Source organism: Mastacembelus armatus, chromosome 4, assembly GCF_900324485.2.
Source record: "Mastacembelus armatus chromosome 4, fMasArm1.2, whole genome shotgun sequence".
NCBI classification, from domain to species: domain Eukaryota; kingdom Metazoa; phylum Chordata; class Actinopteri; order Synbranchiformes; family Mastacembelidae; genus Mastacembelus; species Mastacembelus armatus.
Window position 1 is genome coordinate 9,966,224 of NC_046636.1, and position 16,858 is coordinate 9,983,081.

Here is a 16,858-nt window from a genome sequence, read left to right on the forward strand (position 1 = left end):
ATTGTAGTCTGCATGTTAATCTGAAGAGAGAAAGACAAGACAACAATCAGAGCAGATATACACTGAATGCGTTTGTTCTCTCCCTCTGAGGCAAGACCACAAAAATACAGCAACTTTATAATGCATGGATTGAGAAAGGACAGGGGTAAGGGAGGGGGAGAAGGTATTGGTGGGGGGGCAAGAGGGGGCGATGGAATACGGGTACAGAAAATGGCAACATGGGAAAGGATTGGGAGAAAAGAAAAAGGAGAGAGGGATAGAAGGATGCAAAGAGGGGAGTAAGTAGTAGAGGATGATCACACAAGCTAAGATTGGAAATGGTGGCTTGCCTCACTGCAACCATGTGTTTATCAGCAGTGGCATTGTTTTCCATATTTACAGAAACAGATGAAATGGAGACCATGCGAGTCAATGAAATTGGATTGAATTAGAGGCGTTGACTTACACTGCCGCTTACCTTCTCATGGTACTTAATCTCATAATCCAGAATGATTCCATTGGGTTTTTCTGGAGGCAGCCAGGACAGGCTCATGGTGCTCGCTGTGGCCGCCATCAGGTGAACTGTGGGCACTGCAGATGGAGCTGCATAGGGCAAGACAAATGAAGGAAAATCCATTTTATTTATCATTTTCTGTGTTATGCCTTTTTAGGTTCTAAGCCCTTTGTATGCCCACACAAGCCCAAACACTAAGTCTTAGGCTGTGGGCTTTGTGAAAAGCTTTGGCCGGTAGTTAGTATGCAGAACCATTCCCCACTAATGCTTGAATTCTCCCTCCCAGAGTCCTTGGGGAGGGAGAGGGGATGTCTAATTCTCCTGTGACAAGAAAATCAAACTGCAAAAACCGTTGGATAAGTCTCTAGTCCATGCAGTTCTCTTTGCCATACACAGACTGCAGGCAGGCATAGGAACATGCGCATACATACAGATGTATACTGCATCAGACATTTAACTGCATTTTTATTGAACTATTGCTGCACTTTTTGCTCTACCATCTAGATGAAGTGTTTGGGGAAAATTGTGTTCTCATTTTGTAGTTTTAAAAGTTATAAGAACTCATATGCATTATGTACTGTGCATACATTTATTGTTATCACGTGAAAATATGCACACTGCTCATAGACTACTTAATTCATGTAAAATAGACATATGCATTGGTTTGTGGACATATACACAGAAGAGAATAAAACAATCTGGCACTCCACCCACCTGGACTTTTCATTCTTTGTTCACATGTGCCTATTAACAGCCAAGCACTGTCTGCCTCCCTGTCTCTGTTTCTGTTTTTCTACGTTCAGGCTTGTTCTGTACCTCTGACTCATTGCCTCATCTCAATCAACCCAATCCCATTTGTTTAATAAAGTTAGCTGTCCATAACCAGTGATACATGCACTTCAAAACTAAAGTTCCTCACTCATTGAGTTTACTTACACAGTCAATCAGCTTTAAATTTGCCCTTTCCTGTCTTCATCAGCTTTTCACTTTTCAATTTCCTTTTCACCTCTGCAGACTTCTAACACACAGGTGTCTCTCTCTCCCACCCAAACACTCTCCCCATTTTTTTAAAAGCCTTTTAATCCCCAGTGTTTATTTCTTCCATCCTCCCCTTGCATCTCCTTTCTCCCTCTGCTGTCTGTGTCTGTGACCAGACACCCTTCTCTTTCTCTCTTTGCTCCCCAAACCTTCCATTCCCTGCCTCTTTCCCTTCTCTGCCAGCCCCATCCTCCCAGGCTTTCCATGTCTCTCTTTCTCCCCCAGAAGACAATACTTCCTAGGCATATCCCCTAGTTACTCTAGCCAGGGGATTAGGGGCCCTTCTGAGGGAGAAGACATTGCAGTAACCATGGAGGTGGCCCCTGGGGCTTATCACTGCCTTAGTATTTATTTTGGTTCTTAAAAGGTGAATGCACATACAGGGATAGCCTAGGGACTACACCAGGGGATAATCTGATCACAGTTGATGCTCTCTTGCTCCCTCGTTTCACTTCAGCTCTCTCTCTGAACCCATCTGACCCCCAGCACCCAAGGATGGACAGTGGTCCCTGTCAGCTCAGTGCCGGACCCCTTGTAGAACAATGAGGCACTCACATGAGGCCCTGTGGGGCCTTTAGGTCCTAGACCCACAAAGCATCTTTTAGGAGCAGGAACACAAGGTTAGAGGTGATAAGGGCAAGGCTATGGAGAGTGGAGAGTGACGATGGGGGATGAAGCAAAGGATAATCCTGCATTCTAAGTCTGCAGGAAGAGTAAATTTAACATAGCGACTAAACACATCCAAGGCATAAATTAAGAGCCATAGGAGAACCTCACTGAAGAGACCAACTCACAAAAACTGTTGAGTAAGCTCAACAATAGTGCTGAGGTGATTTAAGGCATAAAATACTAATATCCAAAGAAACTGCTAAAATGATCCATCTATATACGACTCATCTGCCTACCCACAAGCGTATCTACCTATGTCATCTAAAATCAACTCAATTTACAGTCTATTGTACATTATAAAGCTCATGTTATTGCAAAAAAAAAGGTATACAATAGCTTATCACTACTATGCTAAGTGTATGTGTGTTAGTTGGGTTTCAATCTTCTCTATGCAACATATGTAATCTCAGTACTGGTGTATATATGATAACTGGGATTCAATTTCTGTAAAAGGTAATCTCACCACTGATTGTTACATTGGCCTAGTTAATGTTGTTGCTGTGGGCTGGAGGAGCGGTGGGTTGGAAGCAGTGGGCAGCAAGAATACTGAAGGTTCAACATTTTGAATACAGACTGCCTCGCTATTGCTATTTGTAGCGGTGTTAGTACAGAGCATGCTGTGGGTGTGTGAAAAAGGTCCCTTTCTAGGCTCATTCAGAAGAATGTCTTCCTTCTCAATCCCTGTTCAAAGGGAAAATATGCAACATACTCCTACATGCATACAAGAAACAGATCTGTACTTCTTAAGTGCACACCATATTCTCTGATATTCTTTTGTATTTTTTTCCAGTCTTGGAAAGTTGGCATTGCCTACAAATTCGATTGATCCTTGAGACTGCAGGTGTACCTACCGGCCTGGTTTGTGGTAATGTTCACTGCAGAGAACTGTGGCGTATAGGGGCTCTTGTTGGAAACACCATTGACTGCCTGGATCTCGAAGCTGTACTGTGTGTGAGCTTGTAGGTTACGGACTGCCACGCGGCGCTGGGTCAGGCCCAGGTGGCGTGGTGAGATGTCTACATTGTCGTCACACCGTGAGCACATTCCCCGTTCAGGCAGGCACTTCTTACAAATGACATTGTAGAAGACATCGTCGCGGCCACCCATGTCACGTGGCTCACTCCATTCTAGCACTAGAGAGGTTTCGTTCACACTGGAGATGACACTGCGTGGTGCAGAGGGAACAGCTGCAAAAGGGAGGTAAAGTGTGGATGAGATGAGGAAAATAGGTTTGGAATGAAAATGAATTTAATCTCCATGCACAATAGGTGTAAAGAAATTTGTCTTGCTGACACTACAGAGACATACTGACAATAGAGAAAGATTCATATTGAAAAACACAGTTTACATATCATTATGCACACATACATCCATTATCCCATTTCTGCTATCAACACAATTCATGACCCAAGAATTTTGCTTCTGCTGTGGTATTAGTATATTTTTCATGCATTAACTAGAACACATAACAACAGGCTGTTCCGGCAGTTTTGCAGAAAAAAAGAGGACAGGAGTTTAAATTTGAATTGCATGCTCATTTCCACTGTGTGTCTACGTGTGTGTGTAAAGTGCTGGCGGGGGGGGGGGGTGAGACAAAGTATTGGCAGAGCCTTGGCAATTCTTATCCAATTACCAGAGCCTTATCTCTCACTGCACTGTGAGACAATCAACCGTACACCCCAGCAATAGAAAAAAAAAGACCTTCGGCTTCTCAGCGGTGAATGAACTAGCTCCTGCGTGTGTGTGTGTGTGTGTGTTTGTCATTAATGAAGGCACTGCTACTAGAAAATTTCCTCTACTTTTTGTCTATAAAAGGGGTGGCAGCATTAAGAATAGATAGACTTCATGTCAAAGCAGGTGTGGGAGGTATTTGATGATAAAGGTTTTGATAATGTTGGGAGGGCAAGCAAACTTGTTTGTCATCCATGTGGCATGGTGGGAATGTACTCCTGAGAGTTTTTATCGGCCACTGCAGGCACAAGTCAAAATGGGAAGTTTCAGACATAGTCAAGAATTTTGTTTCACAGTTAACACATTTGATTACTGTCTGAATATGGTGTGTAGACCCATTTCAGTATTTACTTACTGGTACACGGGGATTCAGGAGAATCAGTGTCTGAGCGGTAGTAACCATTTCGACAGGCGCAAATGCTGGCTGCCCCTGAAGTGGCACGACTGTTTGCTGGACACGGCAAGCAGAAACTGTCTCCCTGTTTGGACTTGAAGGTGCCAGGGCTGCAGGCTGATGGCAGAAAAGAGAAAGGCGGAAAAATAAAAGTGTTAATAAGAACTTCAGATGTAAATATTTAAATTTAACGGTTTGGAATGGAGATTTGAAATACTAAATCTTACTTTCACCAATTCTTAGTTTCAGTATGCAGGCAATCTGTGTACTACATATGGTCACATGGCCTGCATTAGAAACACTGTTCCAGCTCACTGGTAAAATGACCTCTTATTTGATGTTTTTAGCATGTTTGTGTATGTGCATGTGTGCATGTGCACACCATTTCTAAGTCCCCTAAACTCCATATGTCCTCTTCTTCCTTGTTTACAGACTGTAAAGGAAAACACACTACAGTGGAAAAGGAAAGGTTTTTTTTTTTTTACATAAATCCACGCTCACATGAACAGACTGTCAACCCAAATTACACACAAGACCTTCAAAGCCAAAATGCTGGAATGGTGCTTTCATCTGAATTCAATCTTTTATGAACTACATACAAACATACGCAGAGAATCAGAGGCACACATACCATATGCCAGTATGTACACAACCATAGGTCTGTCTGCAAGCAACTGTACAAAGATGCATTTCTGTAAACACACACAGCATCCTGACTTCATGTCATGTCAATGCACTCAATGTTAAGAGGCTTTTCATTAAAAAATATAGCACTGTACAGAAGTTTTAGGAGCTTTAGATGTTTCAGATTCTTATCACACTACACCATCAGGCGTGTGATTGATCCCAGGTTCATTGTGTGCGACAACAAGCCCATAAAGAACCCACTAGAGTTTGTTAAGATCTGTTTTCAGAGGCCAGAAGAACCAGGAGTCCTGCAGCAGCTGGTCTGACCCGCACAGAGCCCTGATCTCAGCAGTGTGGAGTCAGTCTGGGATCACATGAAAACATAGAAGACCTGAGCCATGTATGCCAGTATGTCTGCACCCTCCTGTGTTTGAGGTCATTTCCTGTAAAGACCTACCCAAAACAAATTTCAACATAGTTTTACTCAAGCCAGGTTCTGATTAGGTGAAACGCAGTTAATCAGATGAAAACACAGTGAGCCTTTGTAAAAGTCCTGTCTGCATTTATAGCAGGTGTTTGGACATTTATATCTTAGGTGATAAGTTGCAGACATACAGGGAAACACTGACGGCGGCACTGTGATCCAGAACACTTTGGCAGGCTCCATATCTTTGATAAACTGTCTCATTAAAAGATGAATGAGTGTGCCGCAGTGCTTAATAAAAAAGACGCAAGCAGGTAAGACAGGCAAAGTTTACAGGGGGCCAGTTGATTAGCTGACCCACTAGTGCGTTAGCTTGTCAACGTCAAGGACACACTGCTATGTCTGTCCCTCTCAATGATAATTATCACCATAGTTTCTGGGTTTGTTTTTCACTCTGTGTTGACAACAACCAAGGTTGGAGGTCACAGCTACGCCACACCACTTCCTGCTCCTGCTGTTTTTCCCGTTTCTGAAAGTTCAATATTAGCACAAACCACCAATCGGCTTCACTGTGTACATTAACACCGTGTGTATTTGCTCTTCCACCATTAATCAGAATCATCCACACCACAGGAAGTACAAGTTGGTAAACAGAAACAAAATGACCTTGACGTTTACCAGGTGTGAGAACAGCTTCTTTGATTTGATATTGTGACCCTTGCCAAGTTCATTTAACTTCTTTCAACACAAAGTAAGCTACAAGCCATTTCTCAGTTTTCAGAGGCCAGGCTTACTGGTTTTTAAACATATTAGCCTAATGAAAGATGTTGAAAGAGCATTCCCGTTGAAAGAATTTTTTTTCAGGTAATGGCTGAAAGTGCTGATCAATCACTTCCAGTCAGTAAAGGGGTCATCTTCTTTCTTTCATCCAGTTTCTCCTCAGAGGAATGGCTAAAGGATGAGGGAGAAAGAGAGACAAGGGGGTAGTGAAAAAGGGAGGGAGAGGTAGAAGCATAGAAAATGCTAATCCTGCAGGCGTTTTTTTTTTTTTCCCTCTCCTTTTCCACACTCTCCTGTGTCTTATCCTGTCATGCAGAACATAGAGCTTAAGGAAGTGATTAGAATGAATGCTGAAATTGGAAAGTGTGGACCATGAAGAAAAAAGTAAAGACTATTGGGTGGTGAAAAATGTGCAGCGAATGAGTGGAAAGGCAAAAAAAAAAGGCTCATCGATTAATATTAATGCAGACATCCTTACTGTAACTGGTGGTGTGTTAATGAGAGCAACGGCCTTCGGATTAGGAAAGAGTGTGAGAAGTAAAGACTAGTAGAGAGAAAGGGACAGCAGCAGTGGTAGGGCTGGAAAAGCTACTCCATGTTGGACAGAAAAGCCGACAAAGTATGAGTCACAGCCTAAGAATAATAAGTAATGAGTATGGAGTAGAATAGTTGGAGAGAGAAAAGGAGAATGGACCCAAGGAGAGGTGATGCTAGAAGAAAAGAAGAGTGAGGGATTTATCCCTTAAGGCTTGATTGGAGAATGTTTCTTCAGGGCTTGTTCACCAGGGCTTTAACCCTGAGCTGTCTGGAGCAAGCAAATGAGTTTTTATTCATATATGTCATGCCTTAAGATTTACTGTGCTCTCTCACACAGTCACTCCTTCTAAAGGTGAGCACACCTTCAATATCTGGTGTCTTCCAAAAGCTGCCAACCCATTGTCTCCCTAATTACCAGTATGGATACTGAACAAAAGGTCTTCTCAGTCTCATCTCTCTCTTCTAAAAGAAGAACGAGTCCTCTGAACCCAGGAGGATAAGGATTATGTGCAGACAGTACACAAACTGTACATACACAAACACTTTACAATCAACCCCACTGATCAATAACCCAGACAGCTCCATTTCTCTCATTCTGCTCTGCATTTGACCTACGCTCTCTAAGCCTAAATTTACACCCCTGCGTCCTTCACCACACACACATTTTCCATTTATCTTTCCCTTTACTCCTTCCGTCACCTGCACTCAATTTCAGCTGAGACCTTGCTGTTTAAATTGACCTTACTCTCAACCTCTGTGAACCTGTCATGTTTTCCATCAGACCTCAAACCATCATAGGGCCTCTCAGCTTTCATAAACAGACAGATTCTCTTGCATTTCCCTTTTTTTAGCAAACAGCTGTCAGCCAAACCTGAGGTCAGACAAGTGAACAGCCGCCTGCTGACGGTGTCATCTAGTGTGTATTATTCTACCTTGCAGGCACTGGATTAATGTGTCAAAGAATACAAGGGAAATAAATGGCTCATAATAACACGACAGCTGGGCAATTCCACAATAGAGACTGTAAACTGAAGCCAAAACAATACAGCTTCAATCTCTCCAACAATCAGTGTGCGTGCAAAATGGTCGTGTGTCCAGATGATGTGTCCTTCAGCAAGACTTTGACTCCTTACTAGTCAGTCATTGTAATTCACACTGCGTAGAAAGGATCAGATACTGTGTGTCTAAAGTGTAAATGCCACGTTTCTTAGCAGTAATAATGTGATACATTATCGATTGCCATAGCAAAATCTTTCCTACTTTACCATTATATTAAAAAATGATTAGACTGTGGCAAAAAGGTATACTGCTGTGTAGAAGTTGTAGAATCTTACCCTGGATAATTTTGGCAGCTGACATAGGGCTTAAACCTTGTGTGTCATATTGAGCTATGACTCTTCAGGCTCTAGATTAATCCAATATCGCAACCACTGAATTATAAAAACCTAGACTGGCCTAAAATATCTGTTGTCAAAACTCTCACCTTGACATTGTGTATCTTTCATTGCTGATTCAAAACCAGCTGAGCAGGTGCAGGCACCTACAGGAACCATCCACTCCCCATCTCCGTTACAATAAAGCTTCAGTGGGACGGACACCTCCAGCGCATTGGGGACACAAGTCCCGGGTGCAATGACCAAGGATGTAGCCTCAGCCCCGGTTGCTGTTTCTGGGAAAACTGCAAAGTTGGCAATTGTGGTGGAACATTTTTTATAAAACACCCTTACTGAGATGAGTGACATGCAAGCACCAAGGTCCTGGAAGGCCAAGTAGAACCCAGCTTTGGAGAGTGGCCCGAAACTTCGAACTTTTGTGTTTACTCTTCCAGACTCAAGCGTGGAGAAGCTCTCGTCTGGGGCAATAGTATCCACCTTCACATAAGGGTTCTCCATCCAGAAAGGGCTGGTTGCTGTGGCTGAGTCTGAGTCAGACTCATAGTAGAAGAGGTTGAAGGTCTCTTTGCAGGAACCTGGGATGTTGGGAATGCTGTTGCAGTCACGCACTGTGAATTTCATCTCCACATATACACGCAGCACATCCTTTCGTGGGATGAAGTCACTGCGTAGCCAATTGTTCTGGTTGAGTTCACGTACATTGCAGACTTGGTACGTCCGGATGGGGTTCATGGCATCATCATAACCGCTCACCTCTTCCCACTGCAAAAAGAGCAGAAGAGAAAGATAACCAGATTAGAGGCTGTAAATATTTGTTGATTTCTGACAGATATTTGGTTTGGCAGATAGTAAAACAATGTGTCTGTCTGATTTCTGCACATTCATCCATCTTTGTACTCCTTGCATTAAAGATACATTCTTGTCATTTAGCATGAACATAGCAAAGCAGAGGTAACGACCTAGAAGAGAAAGAAGCACAGAGATTTTTTTTTTCTTTCTGGGTATTTTCCATTACATTCCCCGGCTTTTGCCATGCTACACCTTTCATCCCTGGTTAATGTAGCGAAATGCCAGGGACGAGGTCTGCAAATTCATCACAATTACAGGAACCTGTCACCTCCTCACCACAGAGCCACCACAGCATGTTTACCTCATATCTGTTTGGAAGTAGCAGCCACATTGCTTCACAACCAATTACGCTTCAATTACAGAGCAATGATCGCAACGTCCTCTAATAAAGATTGGGGAAAGGCGCTGGTTAACCTTCATGCTTTTCTGTTTTTACACCCCTCCACATCTTTCAATGCTGCTACAGTACCCAGGGGGTGAATTACTCAGGATAAAATGGGATTAAATTTTCTAAACTTTGATTACCAGCTTCATTAAATGAGCAAAAGCAAACTAGACTGTAAAAGCCTCACTGCAAGACAATGTAATCTAATGCATTTTTCAATCTCGAATGAGGACACCACGATTAAATCATTTCACTTCAAATAACGATTCCTGTGTGTATAATATGTCTGCGGGTGTGTGTGTGTGTGTGTGTGTGTGTGTGTGTGTGTGTGCTGAGGGATCTGCTCCCCTTTTCTATCAGACAGAGTGCATTTATTTTTTTAGCAAAGCCAAGGCCTGGCAAGTTTATTTACATAGCAACTTCCAACTACAAAGGCAATTCAAAGTGCTTTACATAAGGTATGGTAATACAGTGAAGCATTTCAAAGACAACGAGTGGGAAAATATACCAGAATAAAACTAGACAAAGGAATGTAAGGAAGAAAAGTTTGCATGAAGTTTTAGCTCACCTTGTACATCACCTGGCTGTCATTGGATTTGCTAATTAAATCCATGAGATTAAACCTGTGACCCTCTACTTTCAGACACCCCAAAAGAGTAAAAATAAAACTCTTAAAAAATCTGGCATAAAGTCACCGGTTTGTTTTCAAGAGTCAGTTGTTTCCATTCCAGCTCTGAGCATCTTAATTAACACTGTGATATGGATGTGGTGAAGACAAAGCTATTCATCCAAGACCCTGGAGGCCATGAGGGGGAGGGAAAGAATGGGCATAGTTCGGATGTGGCACTAAAATGATGGCCCAATGAGAGCGGGCAAGAAGGAGGAAGCGACCAGAGGGAATCGATAATCACCAGCCAGGTCAATGGGATGGCTAAAAGCATGAAGTGTCAATGGGCATTTAGTTCAGTGTAATAAATCACCCACTGCAAACGAGCGATACAGCCAAGTATTTATGGATGTGTGTATAAGGTTGTGTGTTTGTCTAAAAGTGCTTGTGTGAATCTGTCTGCCTTATCGTATACTTGCTCTGTGTGTGTGTTTAAGTGTATGCATGTGTAGGTGTGCATCTGTTTGTGTGTGTGCTTGTGCTTAGAGAGAGGTCATCCCCGTGAGACATGCACCAGTGGCCAAACACTCTGAGCGCCTGCTTACCAAGCCTGAATGAATTAAGTAGGTCATGTGAAAAAGGGTCAAGTTTCTTGGCATCGATTTCCAACAAGATGAATCGTCATGTGAGATTTGCAATCTCCTCCATTTTCTTTCCGTCTTTTCCAATCAAAGCTCTCAGATGACAATAAACAATGCTGCTGTGCACTAGCTCTGTCTTCAAAGGTCCAAATCTCCAATGGAAAAGTATATTTTGCAATATTTTGGCAAAACTATGACTATCAAGAAGCTGGTGTGAGTTCATTAACACATTTTTATGGACATTTTTTCATTCTACAGCCTTAAGATGAATTCAAAGTCAGCATTCAATGTTAGCAACCACAATGGGAACCAAACTAGTATCATTAGCTTTAGGCATAAGCTGAATTTCTGTATCTCCAACAAACTCAGTGTTAGCAATTAGTGCGTGTTTATTTTTCTGTTTGTTGTTATGAATAGGTTTGTTATGAATAAGCTCTCCAAACCTTATTTTAAAGACATTTTATCTTGTACATAACTTGTCATAGCATGCTCTCAGTTTGCGAATCACACAGCAATACACCAACAATAGTCATTATCTCCACAAGCACTGACTTAGTATATTGTTATAAGGGTATGGTTATGAAAACCCCGTGGGTGTCATTCCAAATATGGGGAGAGCCCTGCTGTAAAATGGAATTCCCCCTTCATATCCAATCTGTTTTCTAAGACACATAACACAATATATAGACAAACAAACATACACAATACAGGCAAACATAATGAAAATTGGAAATAAAAGCGGTAACAAGTGTAGCTTGAGACAAAGGACACAACATGCAGATGCACTTAAATCACTTAAATGCACAAATGCATTTATATATATATATATATATGTGTGTGTGTGTGTGTGTGTGGACAAATCTGCAGGTGTGGTACTATATGTGCCTGTTTGCTCAGGAGTCACTTTTATAAATTTAGTTTAGAGTTATGTTTCCTCTGTATAGCTTTTTGTCTGTTGCTTTATCTCTGTGTATTGTGCAACACAGCGAAACAAGACAGAGATGCTGTGACTCACACTTAGCTGGACAGTATCCCTGAGAGAGTGTGTGAAGCATGTTTGCGAGTGGGTCTATTTTCTCAGATTTTTTTCTTAGAAATTGATTTTTTCTCTCTCTCTCTCCTACATTCTGCCTCTCTATGTATGCACATTTCTCTGGTTTGAATCTTTTACTTAAACTCAAATACTCTCGTCTCTCCCCCTCCATTCCAGCATGCACAGTATGTTGCTTTGTTTGTCTTCTCAGCCACTGTATCGGTTCCACTTAAACACTTGTCACCCGTAACAAAACCAGGCTGCAACATTTCCGTTGCAAGACCGCAAAAGCATACAAATAAACATATGTACAATGCTTTTTGCACAGATATAGAAGCAAGACAACAGATAAGATTGATTTTTTGAGTATGATAAAATAGGAGGGAAAAAAGGGGGTGCAGGGGGTCGATCAGCATGTGTTGTGGGTTTGGCTGGAAAATAAACAGGGAGGTGTTTTTTAGCTTCTATGCCCTTCTGCATGGGACAAGTGGGAGCATCAGTGCTGCATTTTAAATTAACAGGAGCAAAGGAAGATGGATGGATTGGAGGAGGGAAGTAGGAAGGGAAAAAGTCCACAACAGGTTGTGAGGGGGTTTGTCCGACCAAATGTTGCAGCTAAGATTGTTGCTGGGTCTGGCTTCATTAGTGCTTAGTTACTTGGAAGTAAAGGAAGGGAAGAATAAAGAGGGTATGCAACTTTGAACAGCTGGGGTGGAATCTCCCTGCAAGTGGGTTCGGGTAAAACCAAAATTTAAAGGTGGGGGCCTGCCTTTTATGAGCCAAGTCAGAGGGCCACACAAAAGCGAGGGGAGGAGTGCTTGCAGTCTTTGAAGTATAGTTGAGGAGTGGTCAAGATGCTTTTTGTTCCTCTTTAGCCTATTGTGGAGACCACATGGGAAAGTACGATAAGGCTGTCACTTCCACTTTGTGTGTGGTAGATTTGGATGCCCGTGCGTGCAGCAGGTCAACACCAAGAAATATTTTAATGTTTAAAAGACTATTTCAAGAGGACACTGACGCTTTTCACATGTTTTAAGTGCACTGAGGCAAGAATAAGGGAACATCTGTGACTGGGCGGGACAGTGAAATTGGATTGCTGTGTAGTTTTTCTGCTTGCTAAAAAGCGCATCCTCTTGAATGTTAAAACATATCCTGTTGAGTGATGTGTATAGTGGAGGTGTACAGGACCGTTCAGCTTCAAAAAGCTAAGCAGACACAGGCTAGTGTATGTAAAGGCACAAATGTGCACATGCACACTAACACTTAATACTGAATGTACCCGTTGAAAACAAACAAGGTGTGTCAATCTGTGTTTTTCTTGTCATAAACATACATAGGCACACATATACAGACACACATTGCCCAGGAAACTCACCCCGGTCTCAGGGTGCGCAGTCCAGGCTAATTCTGTCGTGGCCCACTTTGTGTCCATCAGTGTCTCTGTAAACAGATGCAGAAAAAAAACAACCATGTCAGAACAGTTTGACAGAGGAGGAACAACTCTATAGTTTTACAACAGTGTCATAAAGCTGAACCAGGAAACAGATAAGAGGCTTTGACTAAAGGTTGTTCTTAGATAACTGGGTGAATAACAGTGACAAAAAACACAGGAAAACATATTAAATTCATTTAGACAAATAAGTAATGCATGTGTGCATGTGTGTATGTGTGTGTGAGAGGAAGACCAAAAGAGATGAGTGTGACACAGACAGAGATGTAAGGGGGTGATCTTTGAGGTATTGTGTGACATTTTATTGCGACGCTTTGTCTGGCTAATTAGTCTTAATTAGACATTTGCATTTATAACGTAGCAACAGTGAGTCTTGCAGTGAAAACGATTCCACTACCTACAGGGCACTGGGACACATACACACAAACACACACTTAAAAACAAGCACACACACATACAGTGAGTATCAGGCTGTAATACTACACAAGATATATTACCCAACAGAAGGCTTGAATAGAGAGGGGGGGTAATAAAGTTAGGTGCCACAAAAGAGGAGCTCTTGAGCAGAACGGAGTTCAATAAGCAATTGGATTCACTTTCTATCAATACCTGAACACATACGCTTATCAAGTTTATGTTACTCTACCCCTGTTCCTTGAAACACACAGAGGAACACACACGCTTCACATACTCGATAAGCACAAACACACAAAATGGTGGACAATGATCTCTCCTGAAAATCTCCTCTCCACTCACGAGTCTCTCATTTCTGCTGGCAAAAAAGCATCTGTGTGAGAGCAGGAAAGGCAGACTATAAATGTCAAGTCTTTTACTACCTGGCGCTCAAGGCGCAGTATGCAGCCACCATTATTATCTCAACCACTGTGCTGTTGTACAAGATACTAAAAGATGATGAAATGATGCCGAACTTGTCCATGTTCATGGAAGGATTTTTCCTTCATTGCTTGCAGTGTGGAACCTGAAGAAGTCGCTCAGTCTATACTGCTACTCTACCAGCATCTCCTTGTTTTTTCAGCCTCTTTCAGCCTTTTTGCTTTTTCTTATTATTATTTACACTTTGCCTGATAAACTGAAAAGAAAACAGGACTTTGAGACAAATAATTAGTGTAACTCCAGGTTTTCACCATCTCCATCTCTTCTCCAAATACCTGTGCCACATTCAGGAACAAGTGCAAACACCCCCTTATGAACTATGTCTAGCTCTGTAGAGATAGAATGCTCCTACAGCTGGGAATTCCCACTCAATTCCAGCCCCACATACTTGTAGTGACGGGATCTGTGACATGTCTTAGGTGCCTATTATGCTTTTGAAAAAAAAATATGGCTTCCAACAGAGCTCCAGCTAAAGGGAGATCTTCCATGAAAAAAAAAAGGTCCGGTGTGTTCATCTTAGAAAACAGTATGTACAGATCAGTGTATATTAGTTGTGGGGGCTTACCCTTACTTATACTGTTAAGGCATATTATTTGGGATTTGTTACCAACAGTTATGCAGGTAGGAAAGCCAGTATGGTGAAAATAGTACACCTCTGCTACCTTGTGTTTATTATTACGACTGAGCCGTGTCTGTGGTACATTGGCTTGTCATTACAGCTGACCTTTCTGTAAAATGACAACATGTTGAAACACAGTAACACATAGACAAAGAGTGGGGAGCAAGGGTTGAGAGAGAAAGAACGAGAACTGGAGAGCAAAAACAGAATTATGCAAAAACACACACCTGTGCAGTCTGACTCAGTGGTTTGGACAGTAGCTAATCTGGGAGCACATGTGCAACAGAAACCCTTCCTTTATTGATGCATGTGAATTATTTAACCTTAGTGAGTCTGTGCTTGTGTGAGTGTCTGAATTTGAGTATACGTGTCTGTGTTGGAGGGTGATTGTGTGTGTGTGTGTGAGTGTGTGAGTGTGTGTGTGTGTGTGTGTGTGTGTGTGTGTTTGGTGCAAAGCCCTGTATTGTGCCGAAAGTGGAGCACCAATCCTGAGTCAATGGGCCAGAGCAAAAGCACTGAATGACCCCGACCTAACCCAGCCGCTCCCTCTCTGTCTGTGTGTGTGTATGTGTGGGTAGATGCGTGTGTGTGTGTGGGTGGGTGACTGTGTGCTCATTCATCTCTGCACGCTGTGTTTGTGCCTTTGAATAACACATCAGGCAATTGCAGCGCACTGCAATATTCATGACTGTACAAAATTCAGACACCTGCACAGTCACAAAAAACACACCCGCACACAATAAAGGAAACTAAACAAACCAGAAAATAAAGTGCTATATGCCCATGCACAAAGCAGCTTTTGTGTGCCAAACAGACTTGTGTTATATTGATGATAAAAAGAAAAAAAGCAGAGTAAGACAGGTTAAAGACAGAAACATATATAAGCAAGCAACCTCTAAAACCTTTAAGACCCTACTGGAAGTGTGCTTATTGTGCCTGATTGAAAGAAAGAAAAAAGAAAAATATATAGAACCAGAAAGACAAGGACGAAGACAATCCCCTGTACACCTAAAGTGCTGTTGCTCTTTGCTCTTTCAAATTCTGTAAGTGTAAAGTGAGAAAAGGAAAGATTGTAGGTTGGGGGGAAAACAACAGAGTAAATCAGCCAAATGAAGATGCAAATTTACTGCCAGAAAACACACATACAGAGTGAGAGTGAAACATGCAGATGTGGAAGCAATCACTGAATCAGCATACAGAGACGCACGATGCTGTTTAATCTATCTTCTCCCATGCACACACATTCGTTTTCAATCTTTCTCATCATCTCTGAAATGGTGGCTCTAATTCCTTTGTTTTTCTTTCTCTTGATTAAGCTCTGCCACATTTTCTCTAACTACTTTGTCTTTCGTCTCTCCACTAGGAAGTACAACTGTGTGGGTTCCCTCTACCTTTCCTCGCCAATCTCGATATCTGTACTTGTCTTCATGCTGCACTCTGAGGGATGGGACGTGTGGTCCACAGGGGAACATTTTTTCAACATTCTGCTGCTTATGAAGACTATTCAATTAGTGAACCACTGTTTGAGAAACACAATGCTTGCTTTAGTAAAGTGTTATTTATGATAGAGGTCAAAAGCACCTGGTTTAGTATAACAAACATAGGGAAAATGACAGTGACACTTGTTTTCTATGCATGCTCTGATTGTGTGAGAAAAAATGCTGAAATACAAACAGGCTTGGAGAGATCTTGTGTAGACAAATACTTGCACACACACACACACACACACACACAGAGGCAAAGCCAACCCCTACATTCTAATCCCGTAATGACAGGGCAGGCCTAATAACAGGGGAGGGCACTGAAGCATTCGTCCCTATGGCCGCAACCAATACACAAAAACATTGAAATGCACACACATAAACACACACAGCGCCCAGAGTTGCAAGCCTCTTAAAATATTTCTTTGTTCTAAAGAGCAGACTTCTTAAAAGAAAGAAAAAAGCAAAGGACTGAAGGAAGAAGGGGGCAAAAGGCTATTACTGAAAGAGAGGAATGTGTAGTTGTTTCATGAAACTAAGTTCTTAGGTCGCAAGGAGCAGACAGGTGAGGGGTTTAATTTGGATCTTACCGCGATTACTTTTTAGCATGCTTGTTTTTGTTAGCGTGACCCCCGTCATATAACAGCTGAAAGATAACTGAACCAAAACCTCAGGTAGTTAAAATATACATCTTGACAACCTTGAAGTTATGTGCGCTACAGACAAAACAAATTTTAAAACCTCACCAAAAGCTTTTTGTCATTACACATTCCTTTTTCAATTGATTTCCTGCTATACGCACACACAAAAAA

The 16,858-nt window shown here is 42.0% G+C and overlaps 1 protein-coding gene across 8 annotated transcripts in view; it reads right to left on the reverse strand.

Annotated features, from left to right (window-relative positions):
• Positions 1-16,858, reverse strand: part of ephb3b (eph receptor B3b) — a 232,883-nt gene that overhangs the window by 13,880 nt on the left and 202,145 nt on the right. For all 8 annotated transcript variants that reach the window (XM_026323106.1, XM_026323112.1, XM_026323110.1 and 5 more), the window contains exons 2-6: positions 12,978-13,042; positions 8,177-8,849; positions 4,287-4,442; positions 3,052-3,387; positions 458-582 (exon numbers count right to left, since the gene is read on the reverse strand). In XM_026323106.1, the coding sequence (XP_026178891.1) occupies positions 458-582; positions 3,052-3,387; positions 4,287-4,442; positions 8,177-8,849; positions 12,978-13,034 (1,347 nt within the window). In that variant the 5' untranslated portion in view covers positions 13,035-13,042. The remainder of the gene's footprint in view (positions 1-457; positions 583-3,051; positions 3,388-4,286; positions 4,443-8,176; positions 8,850-12,977; positions 13,043-16,858) is intronic.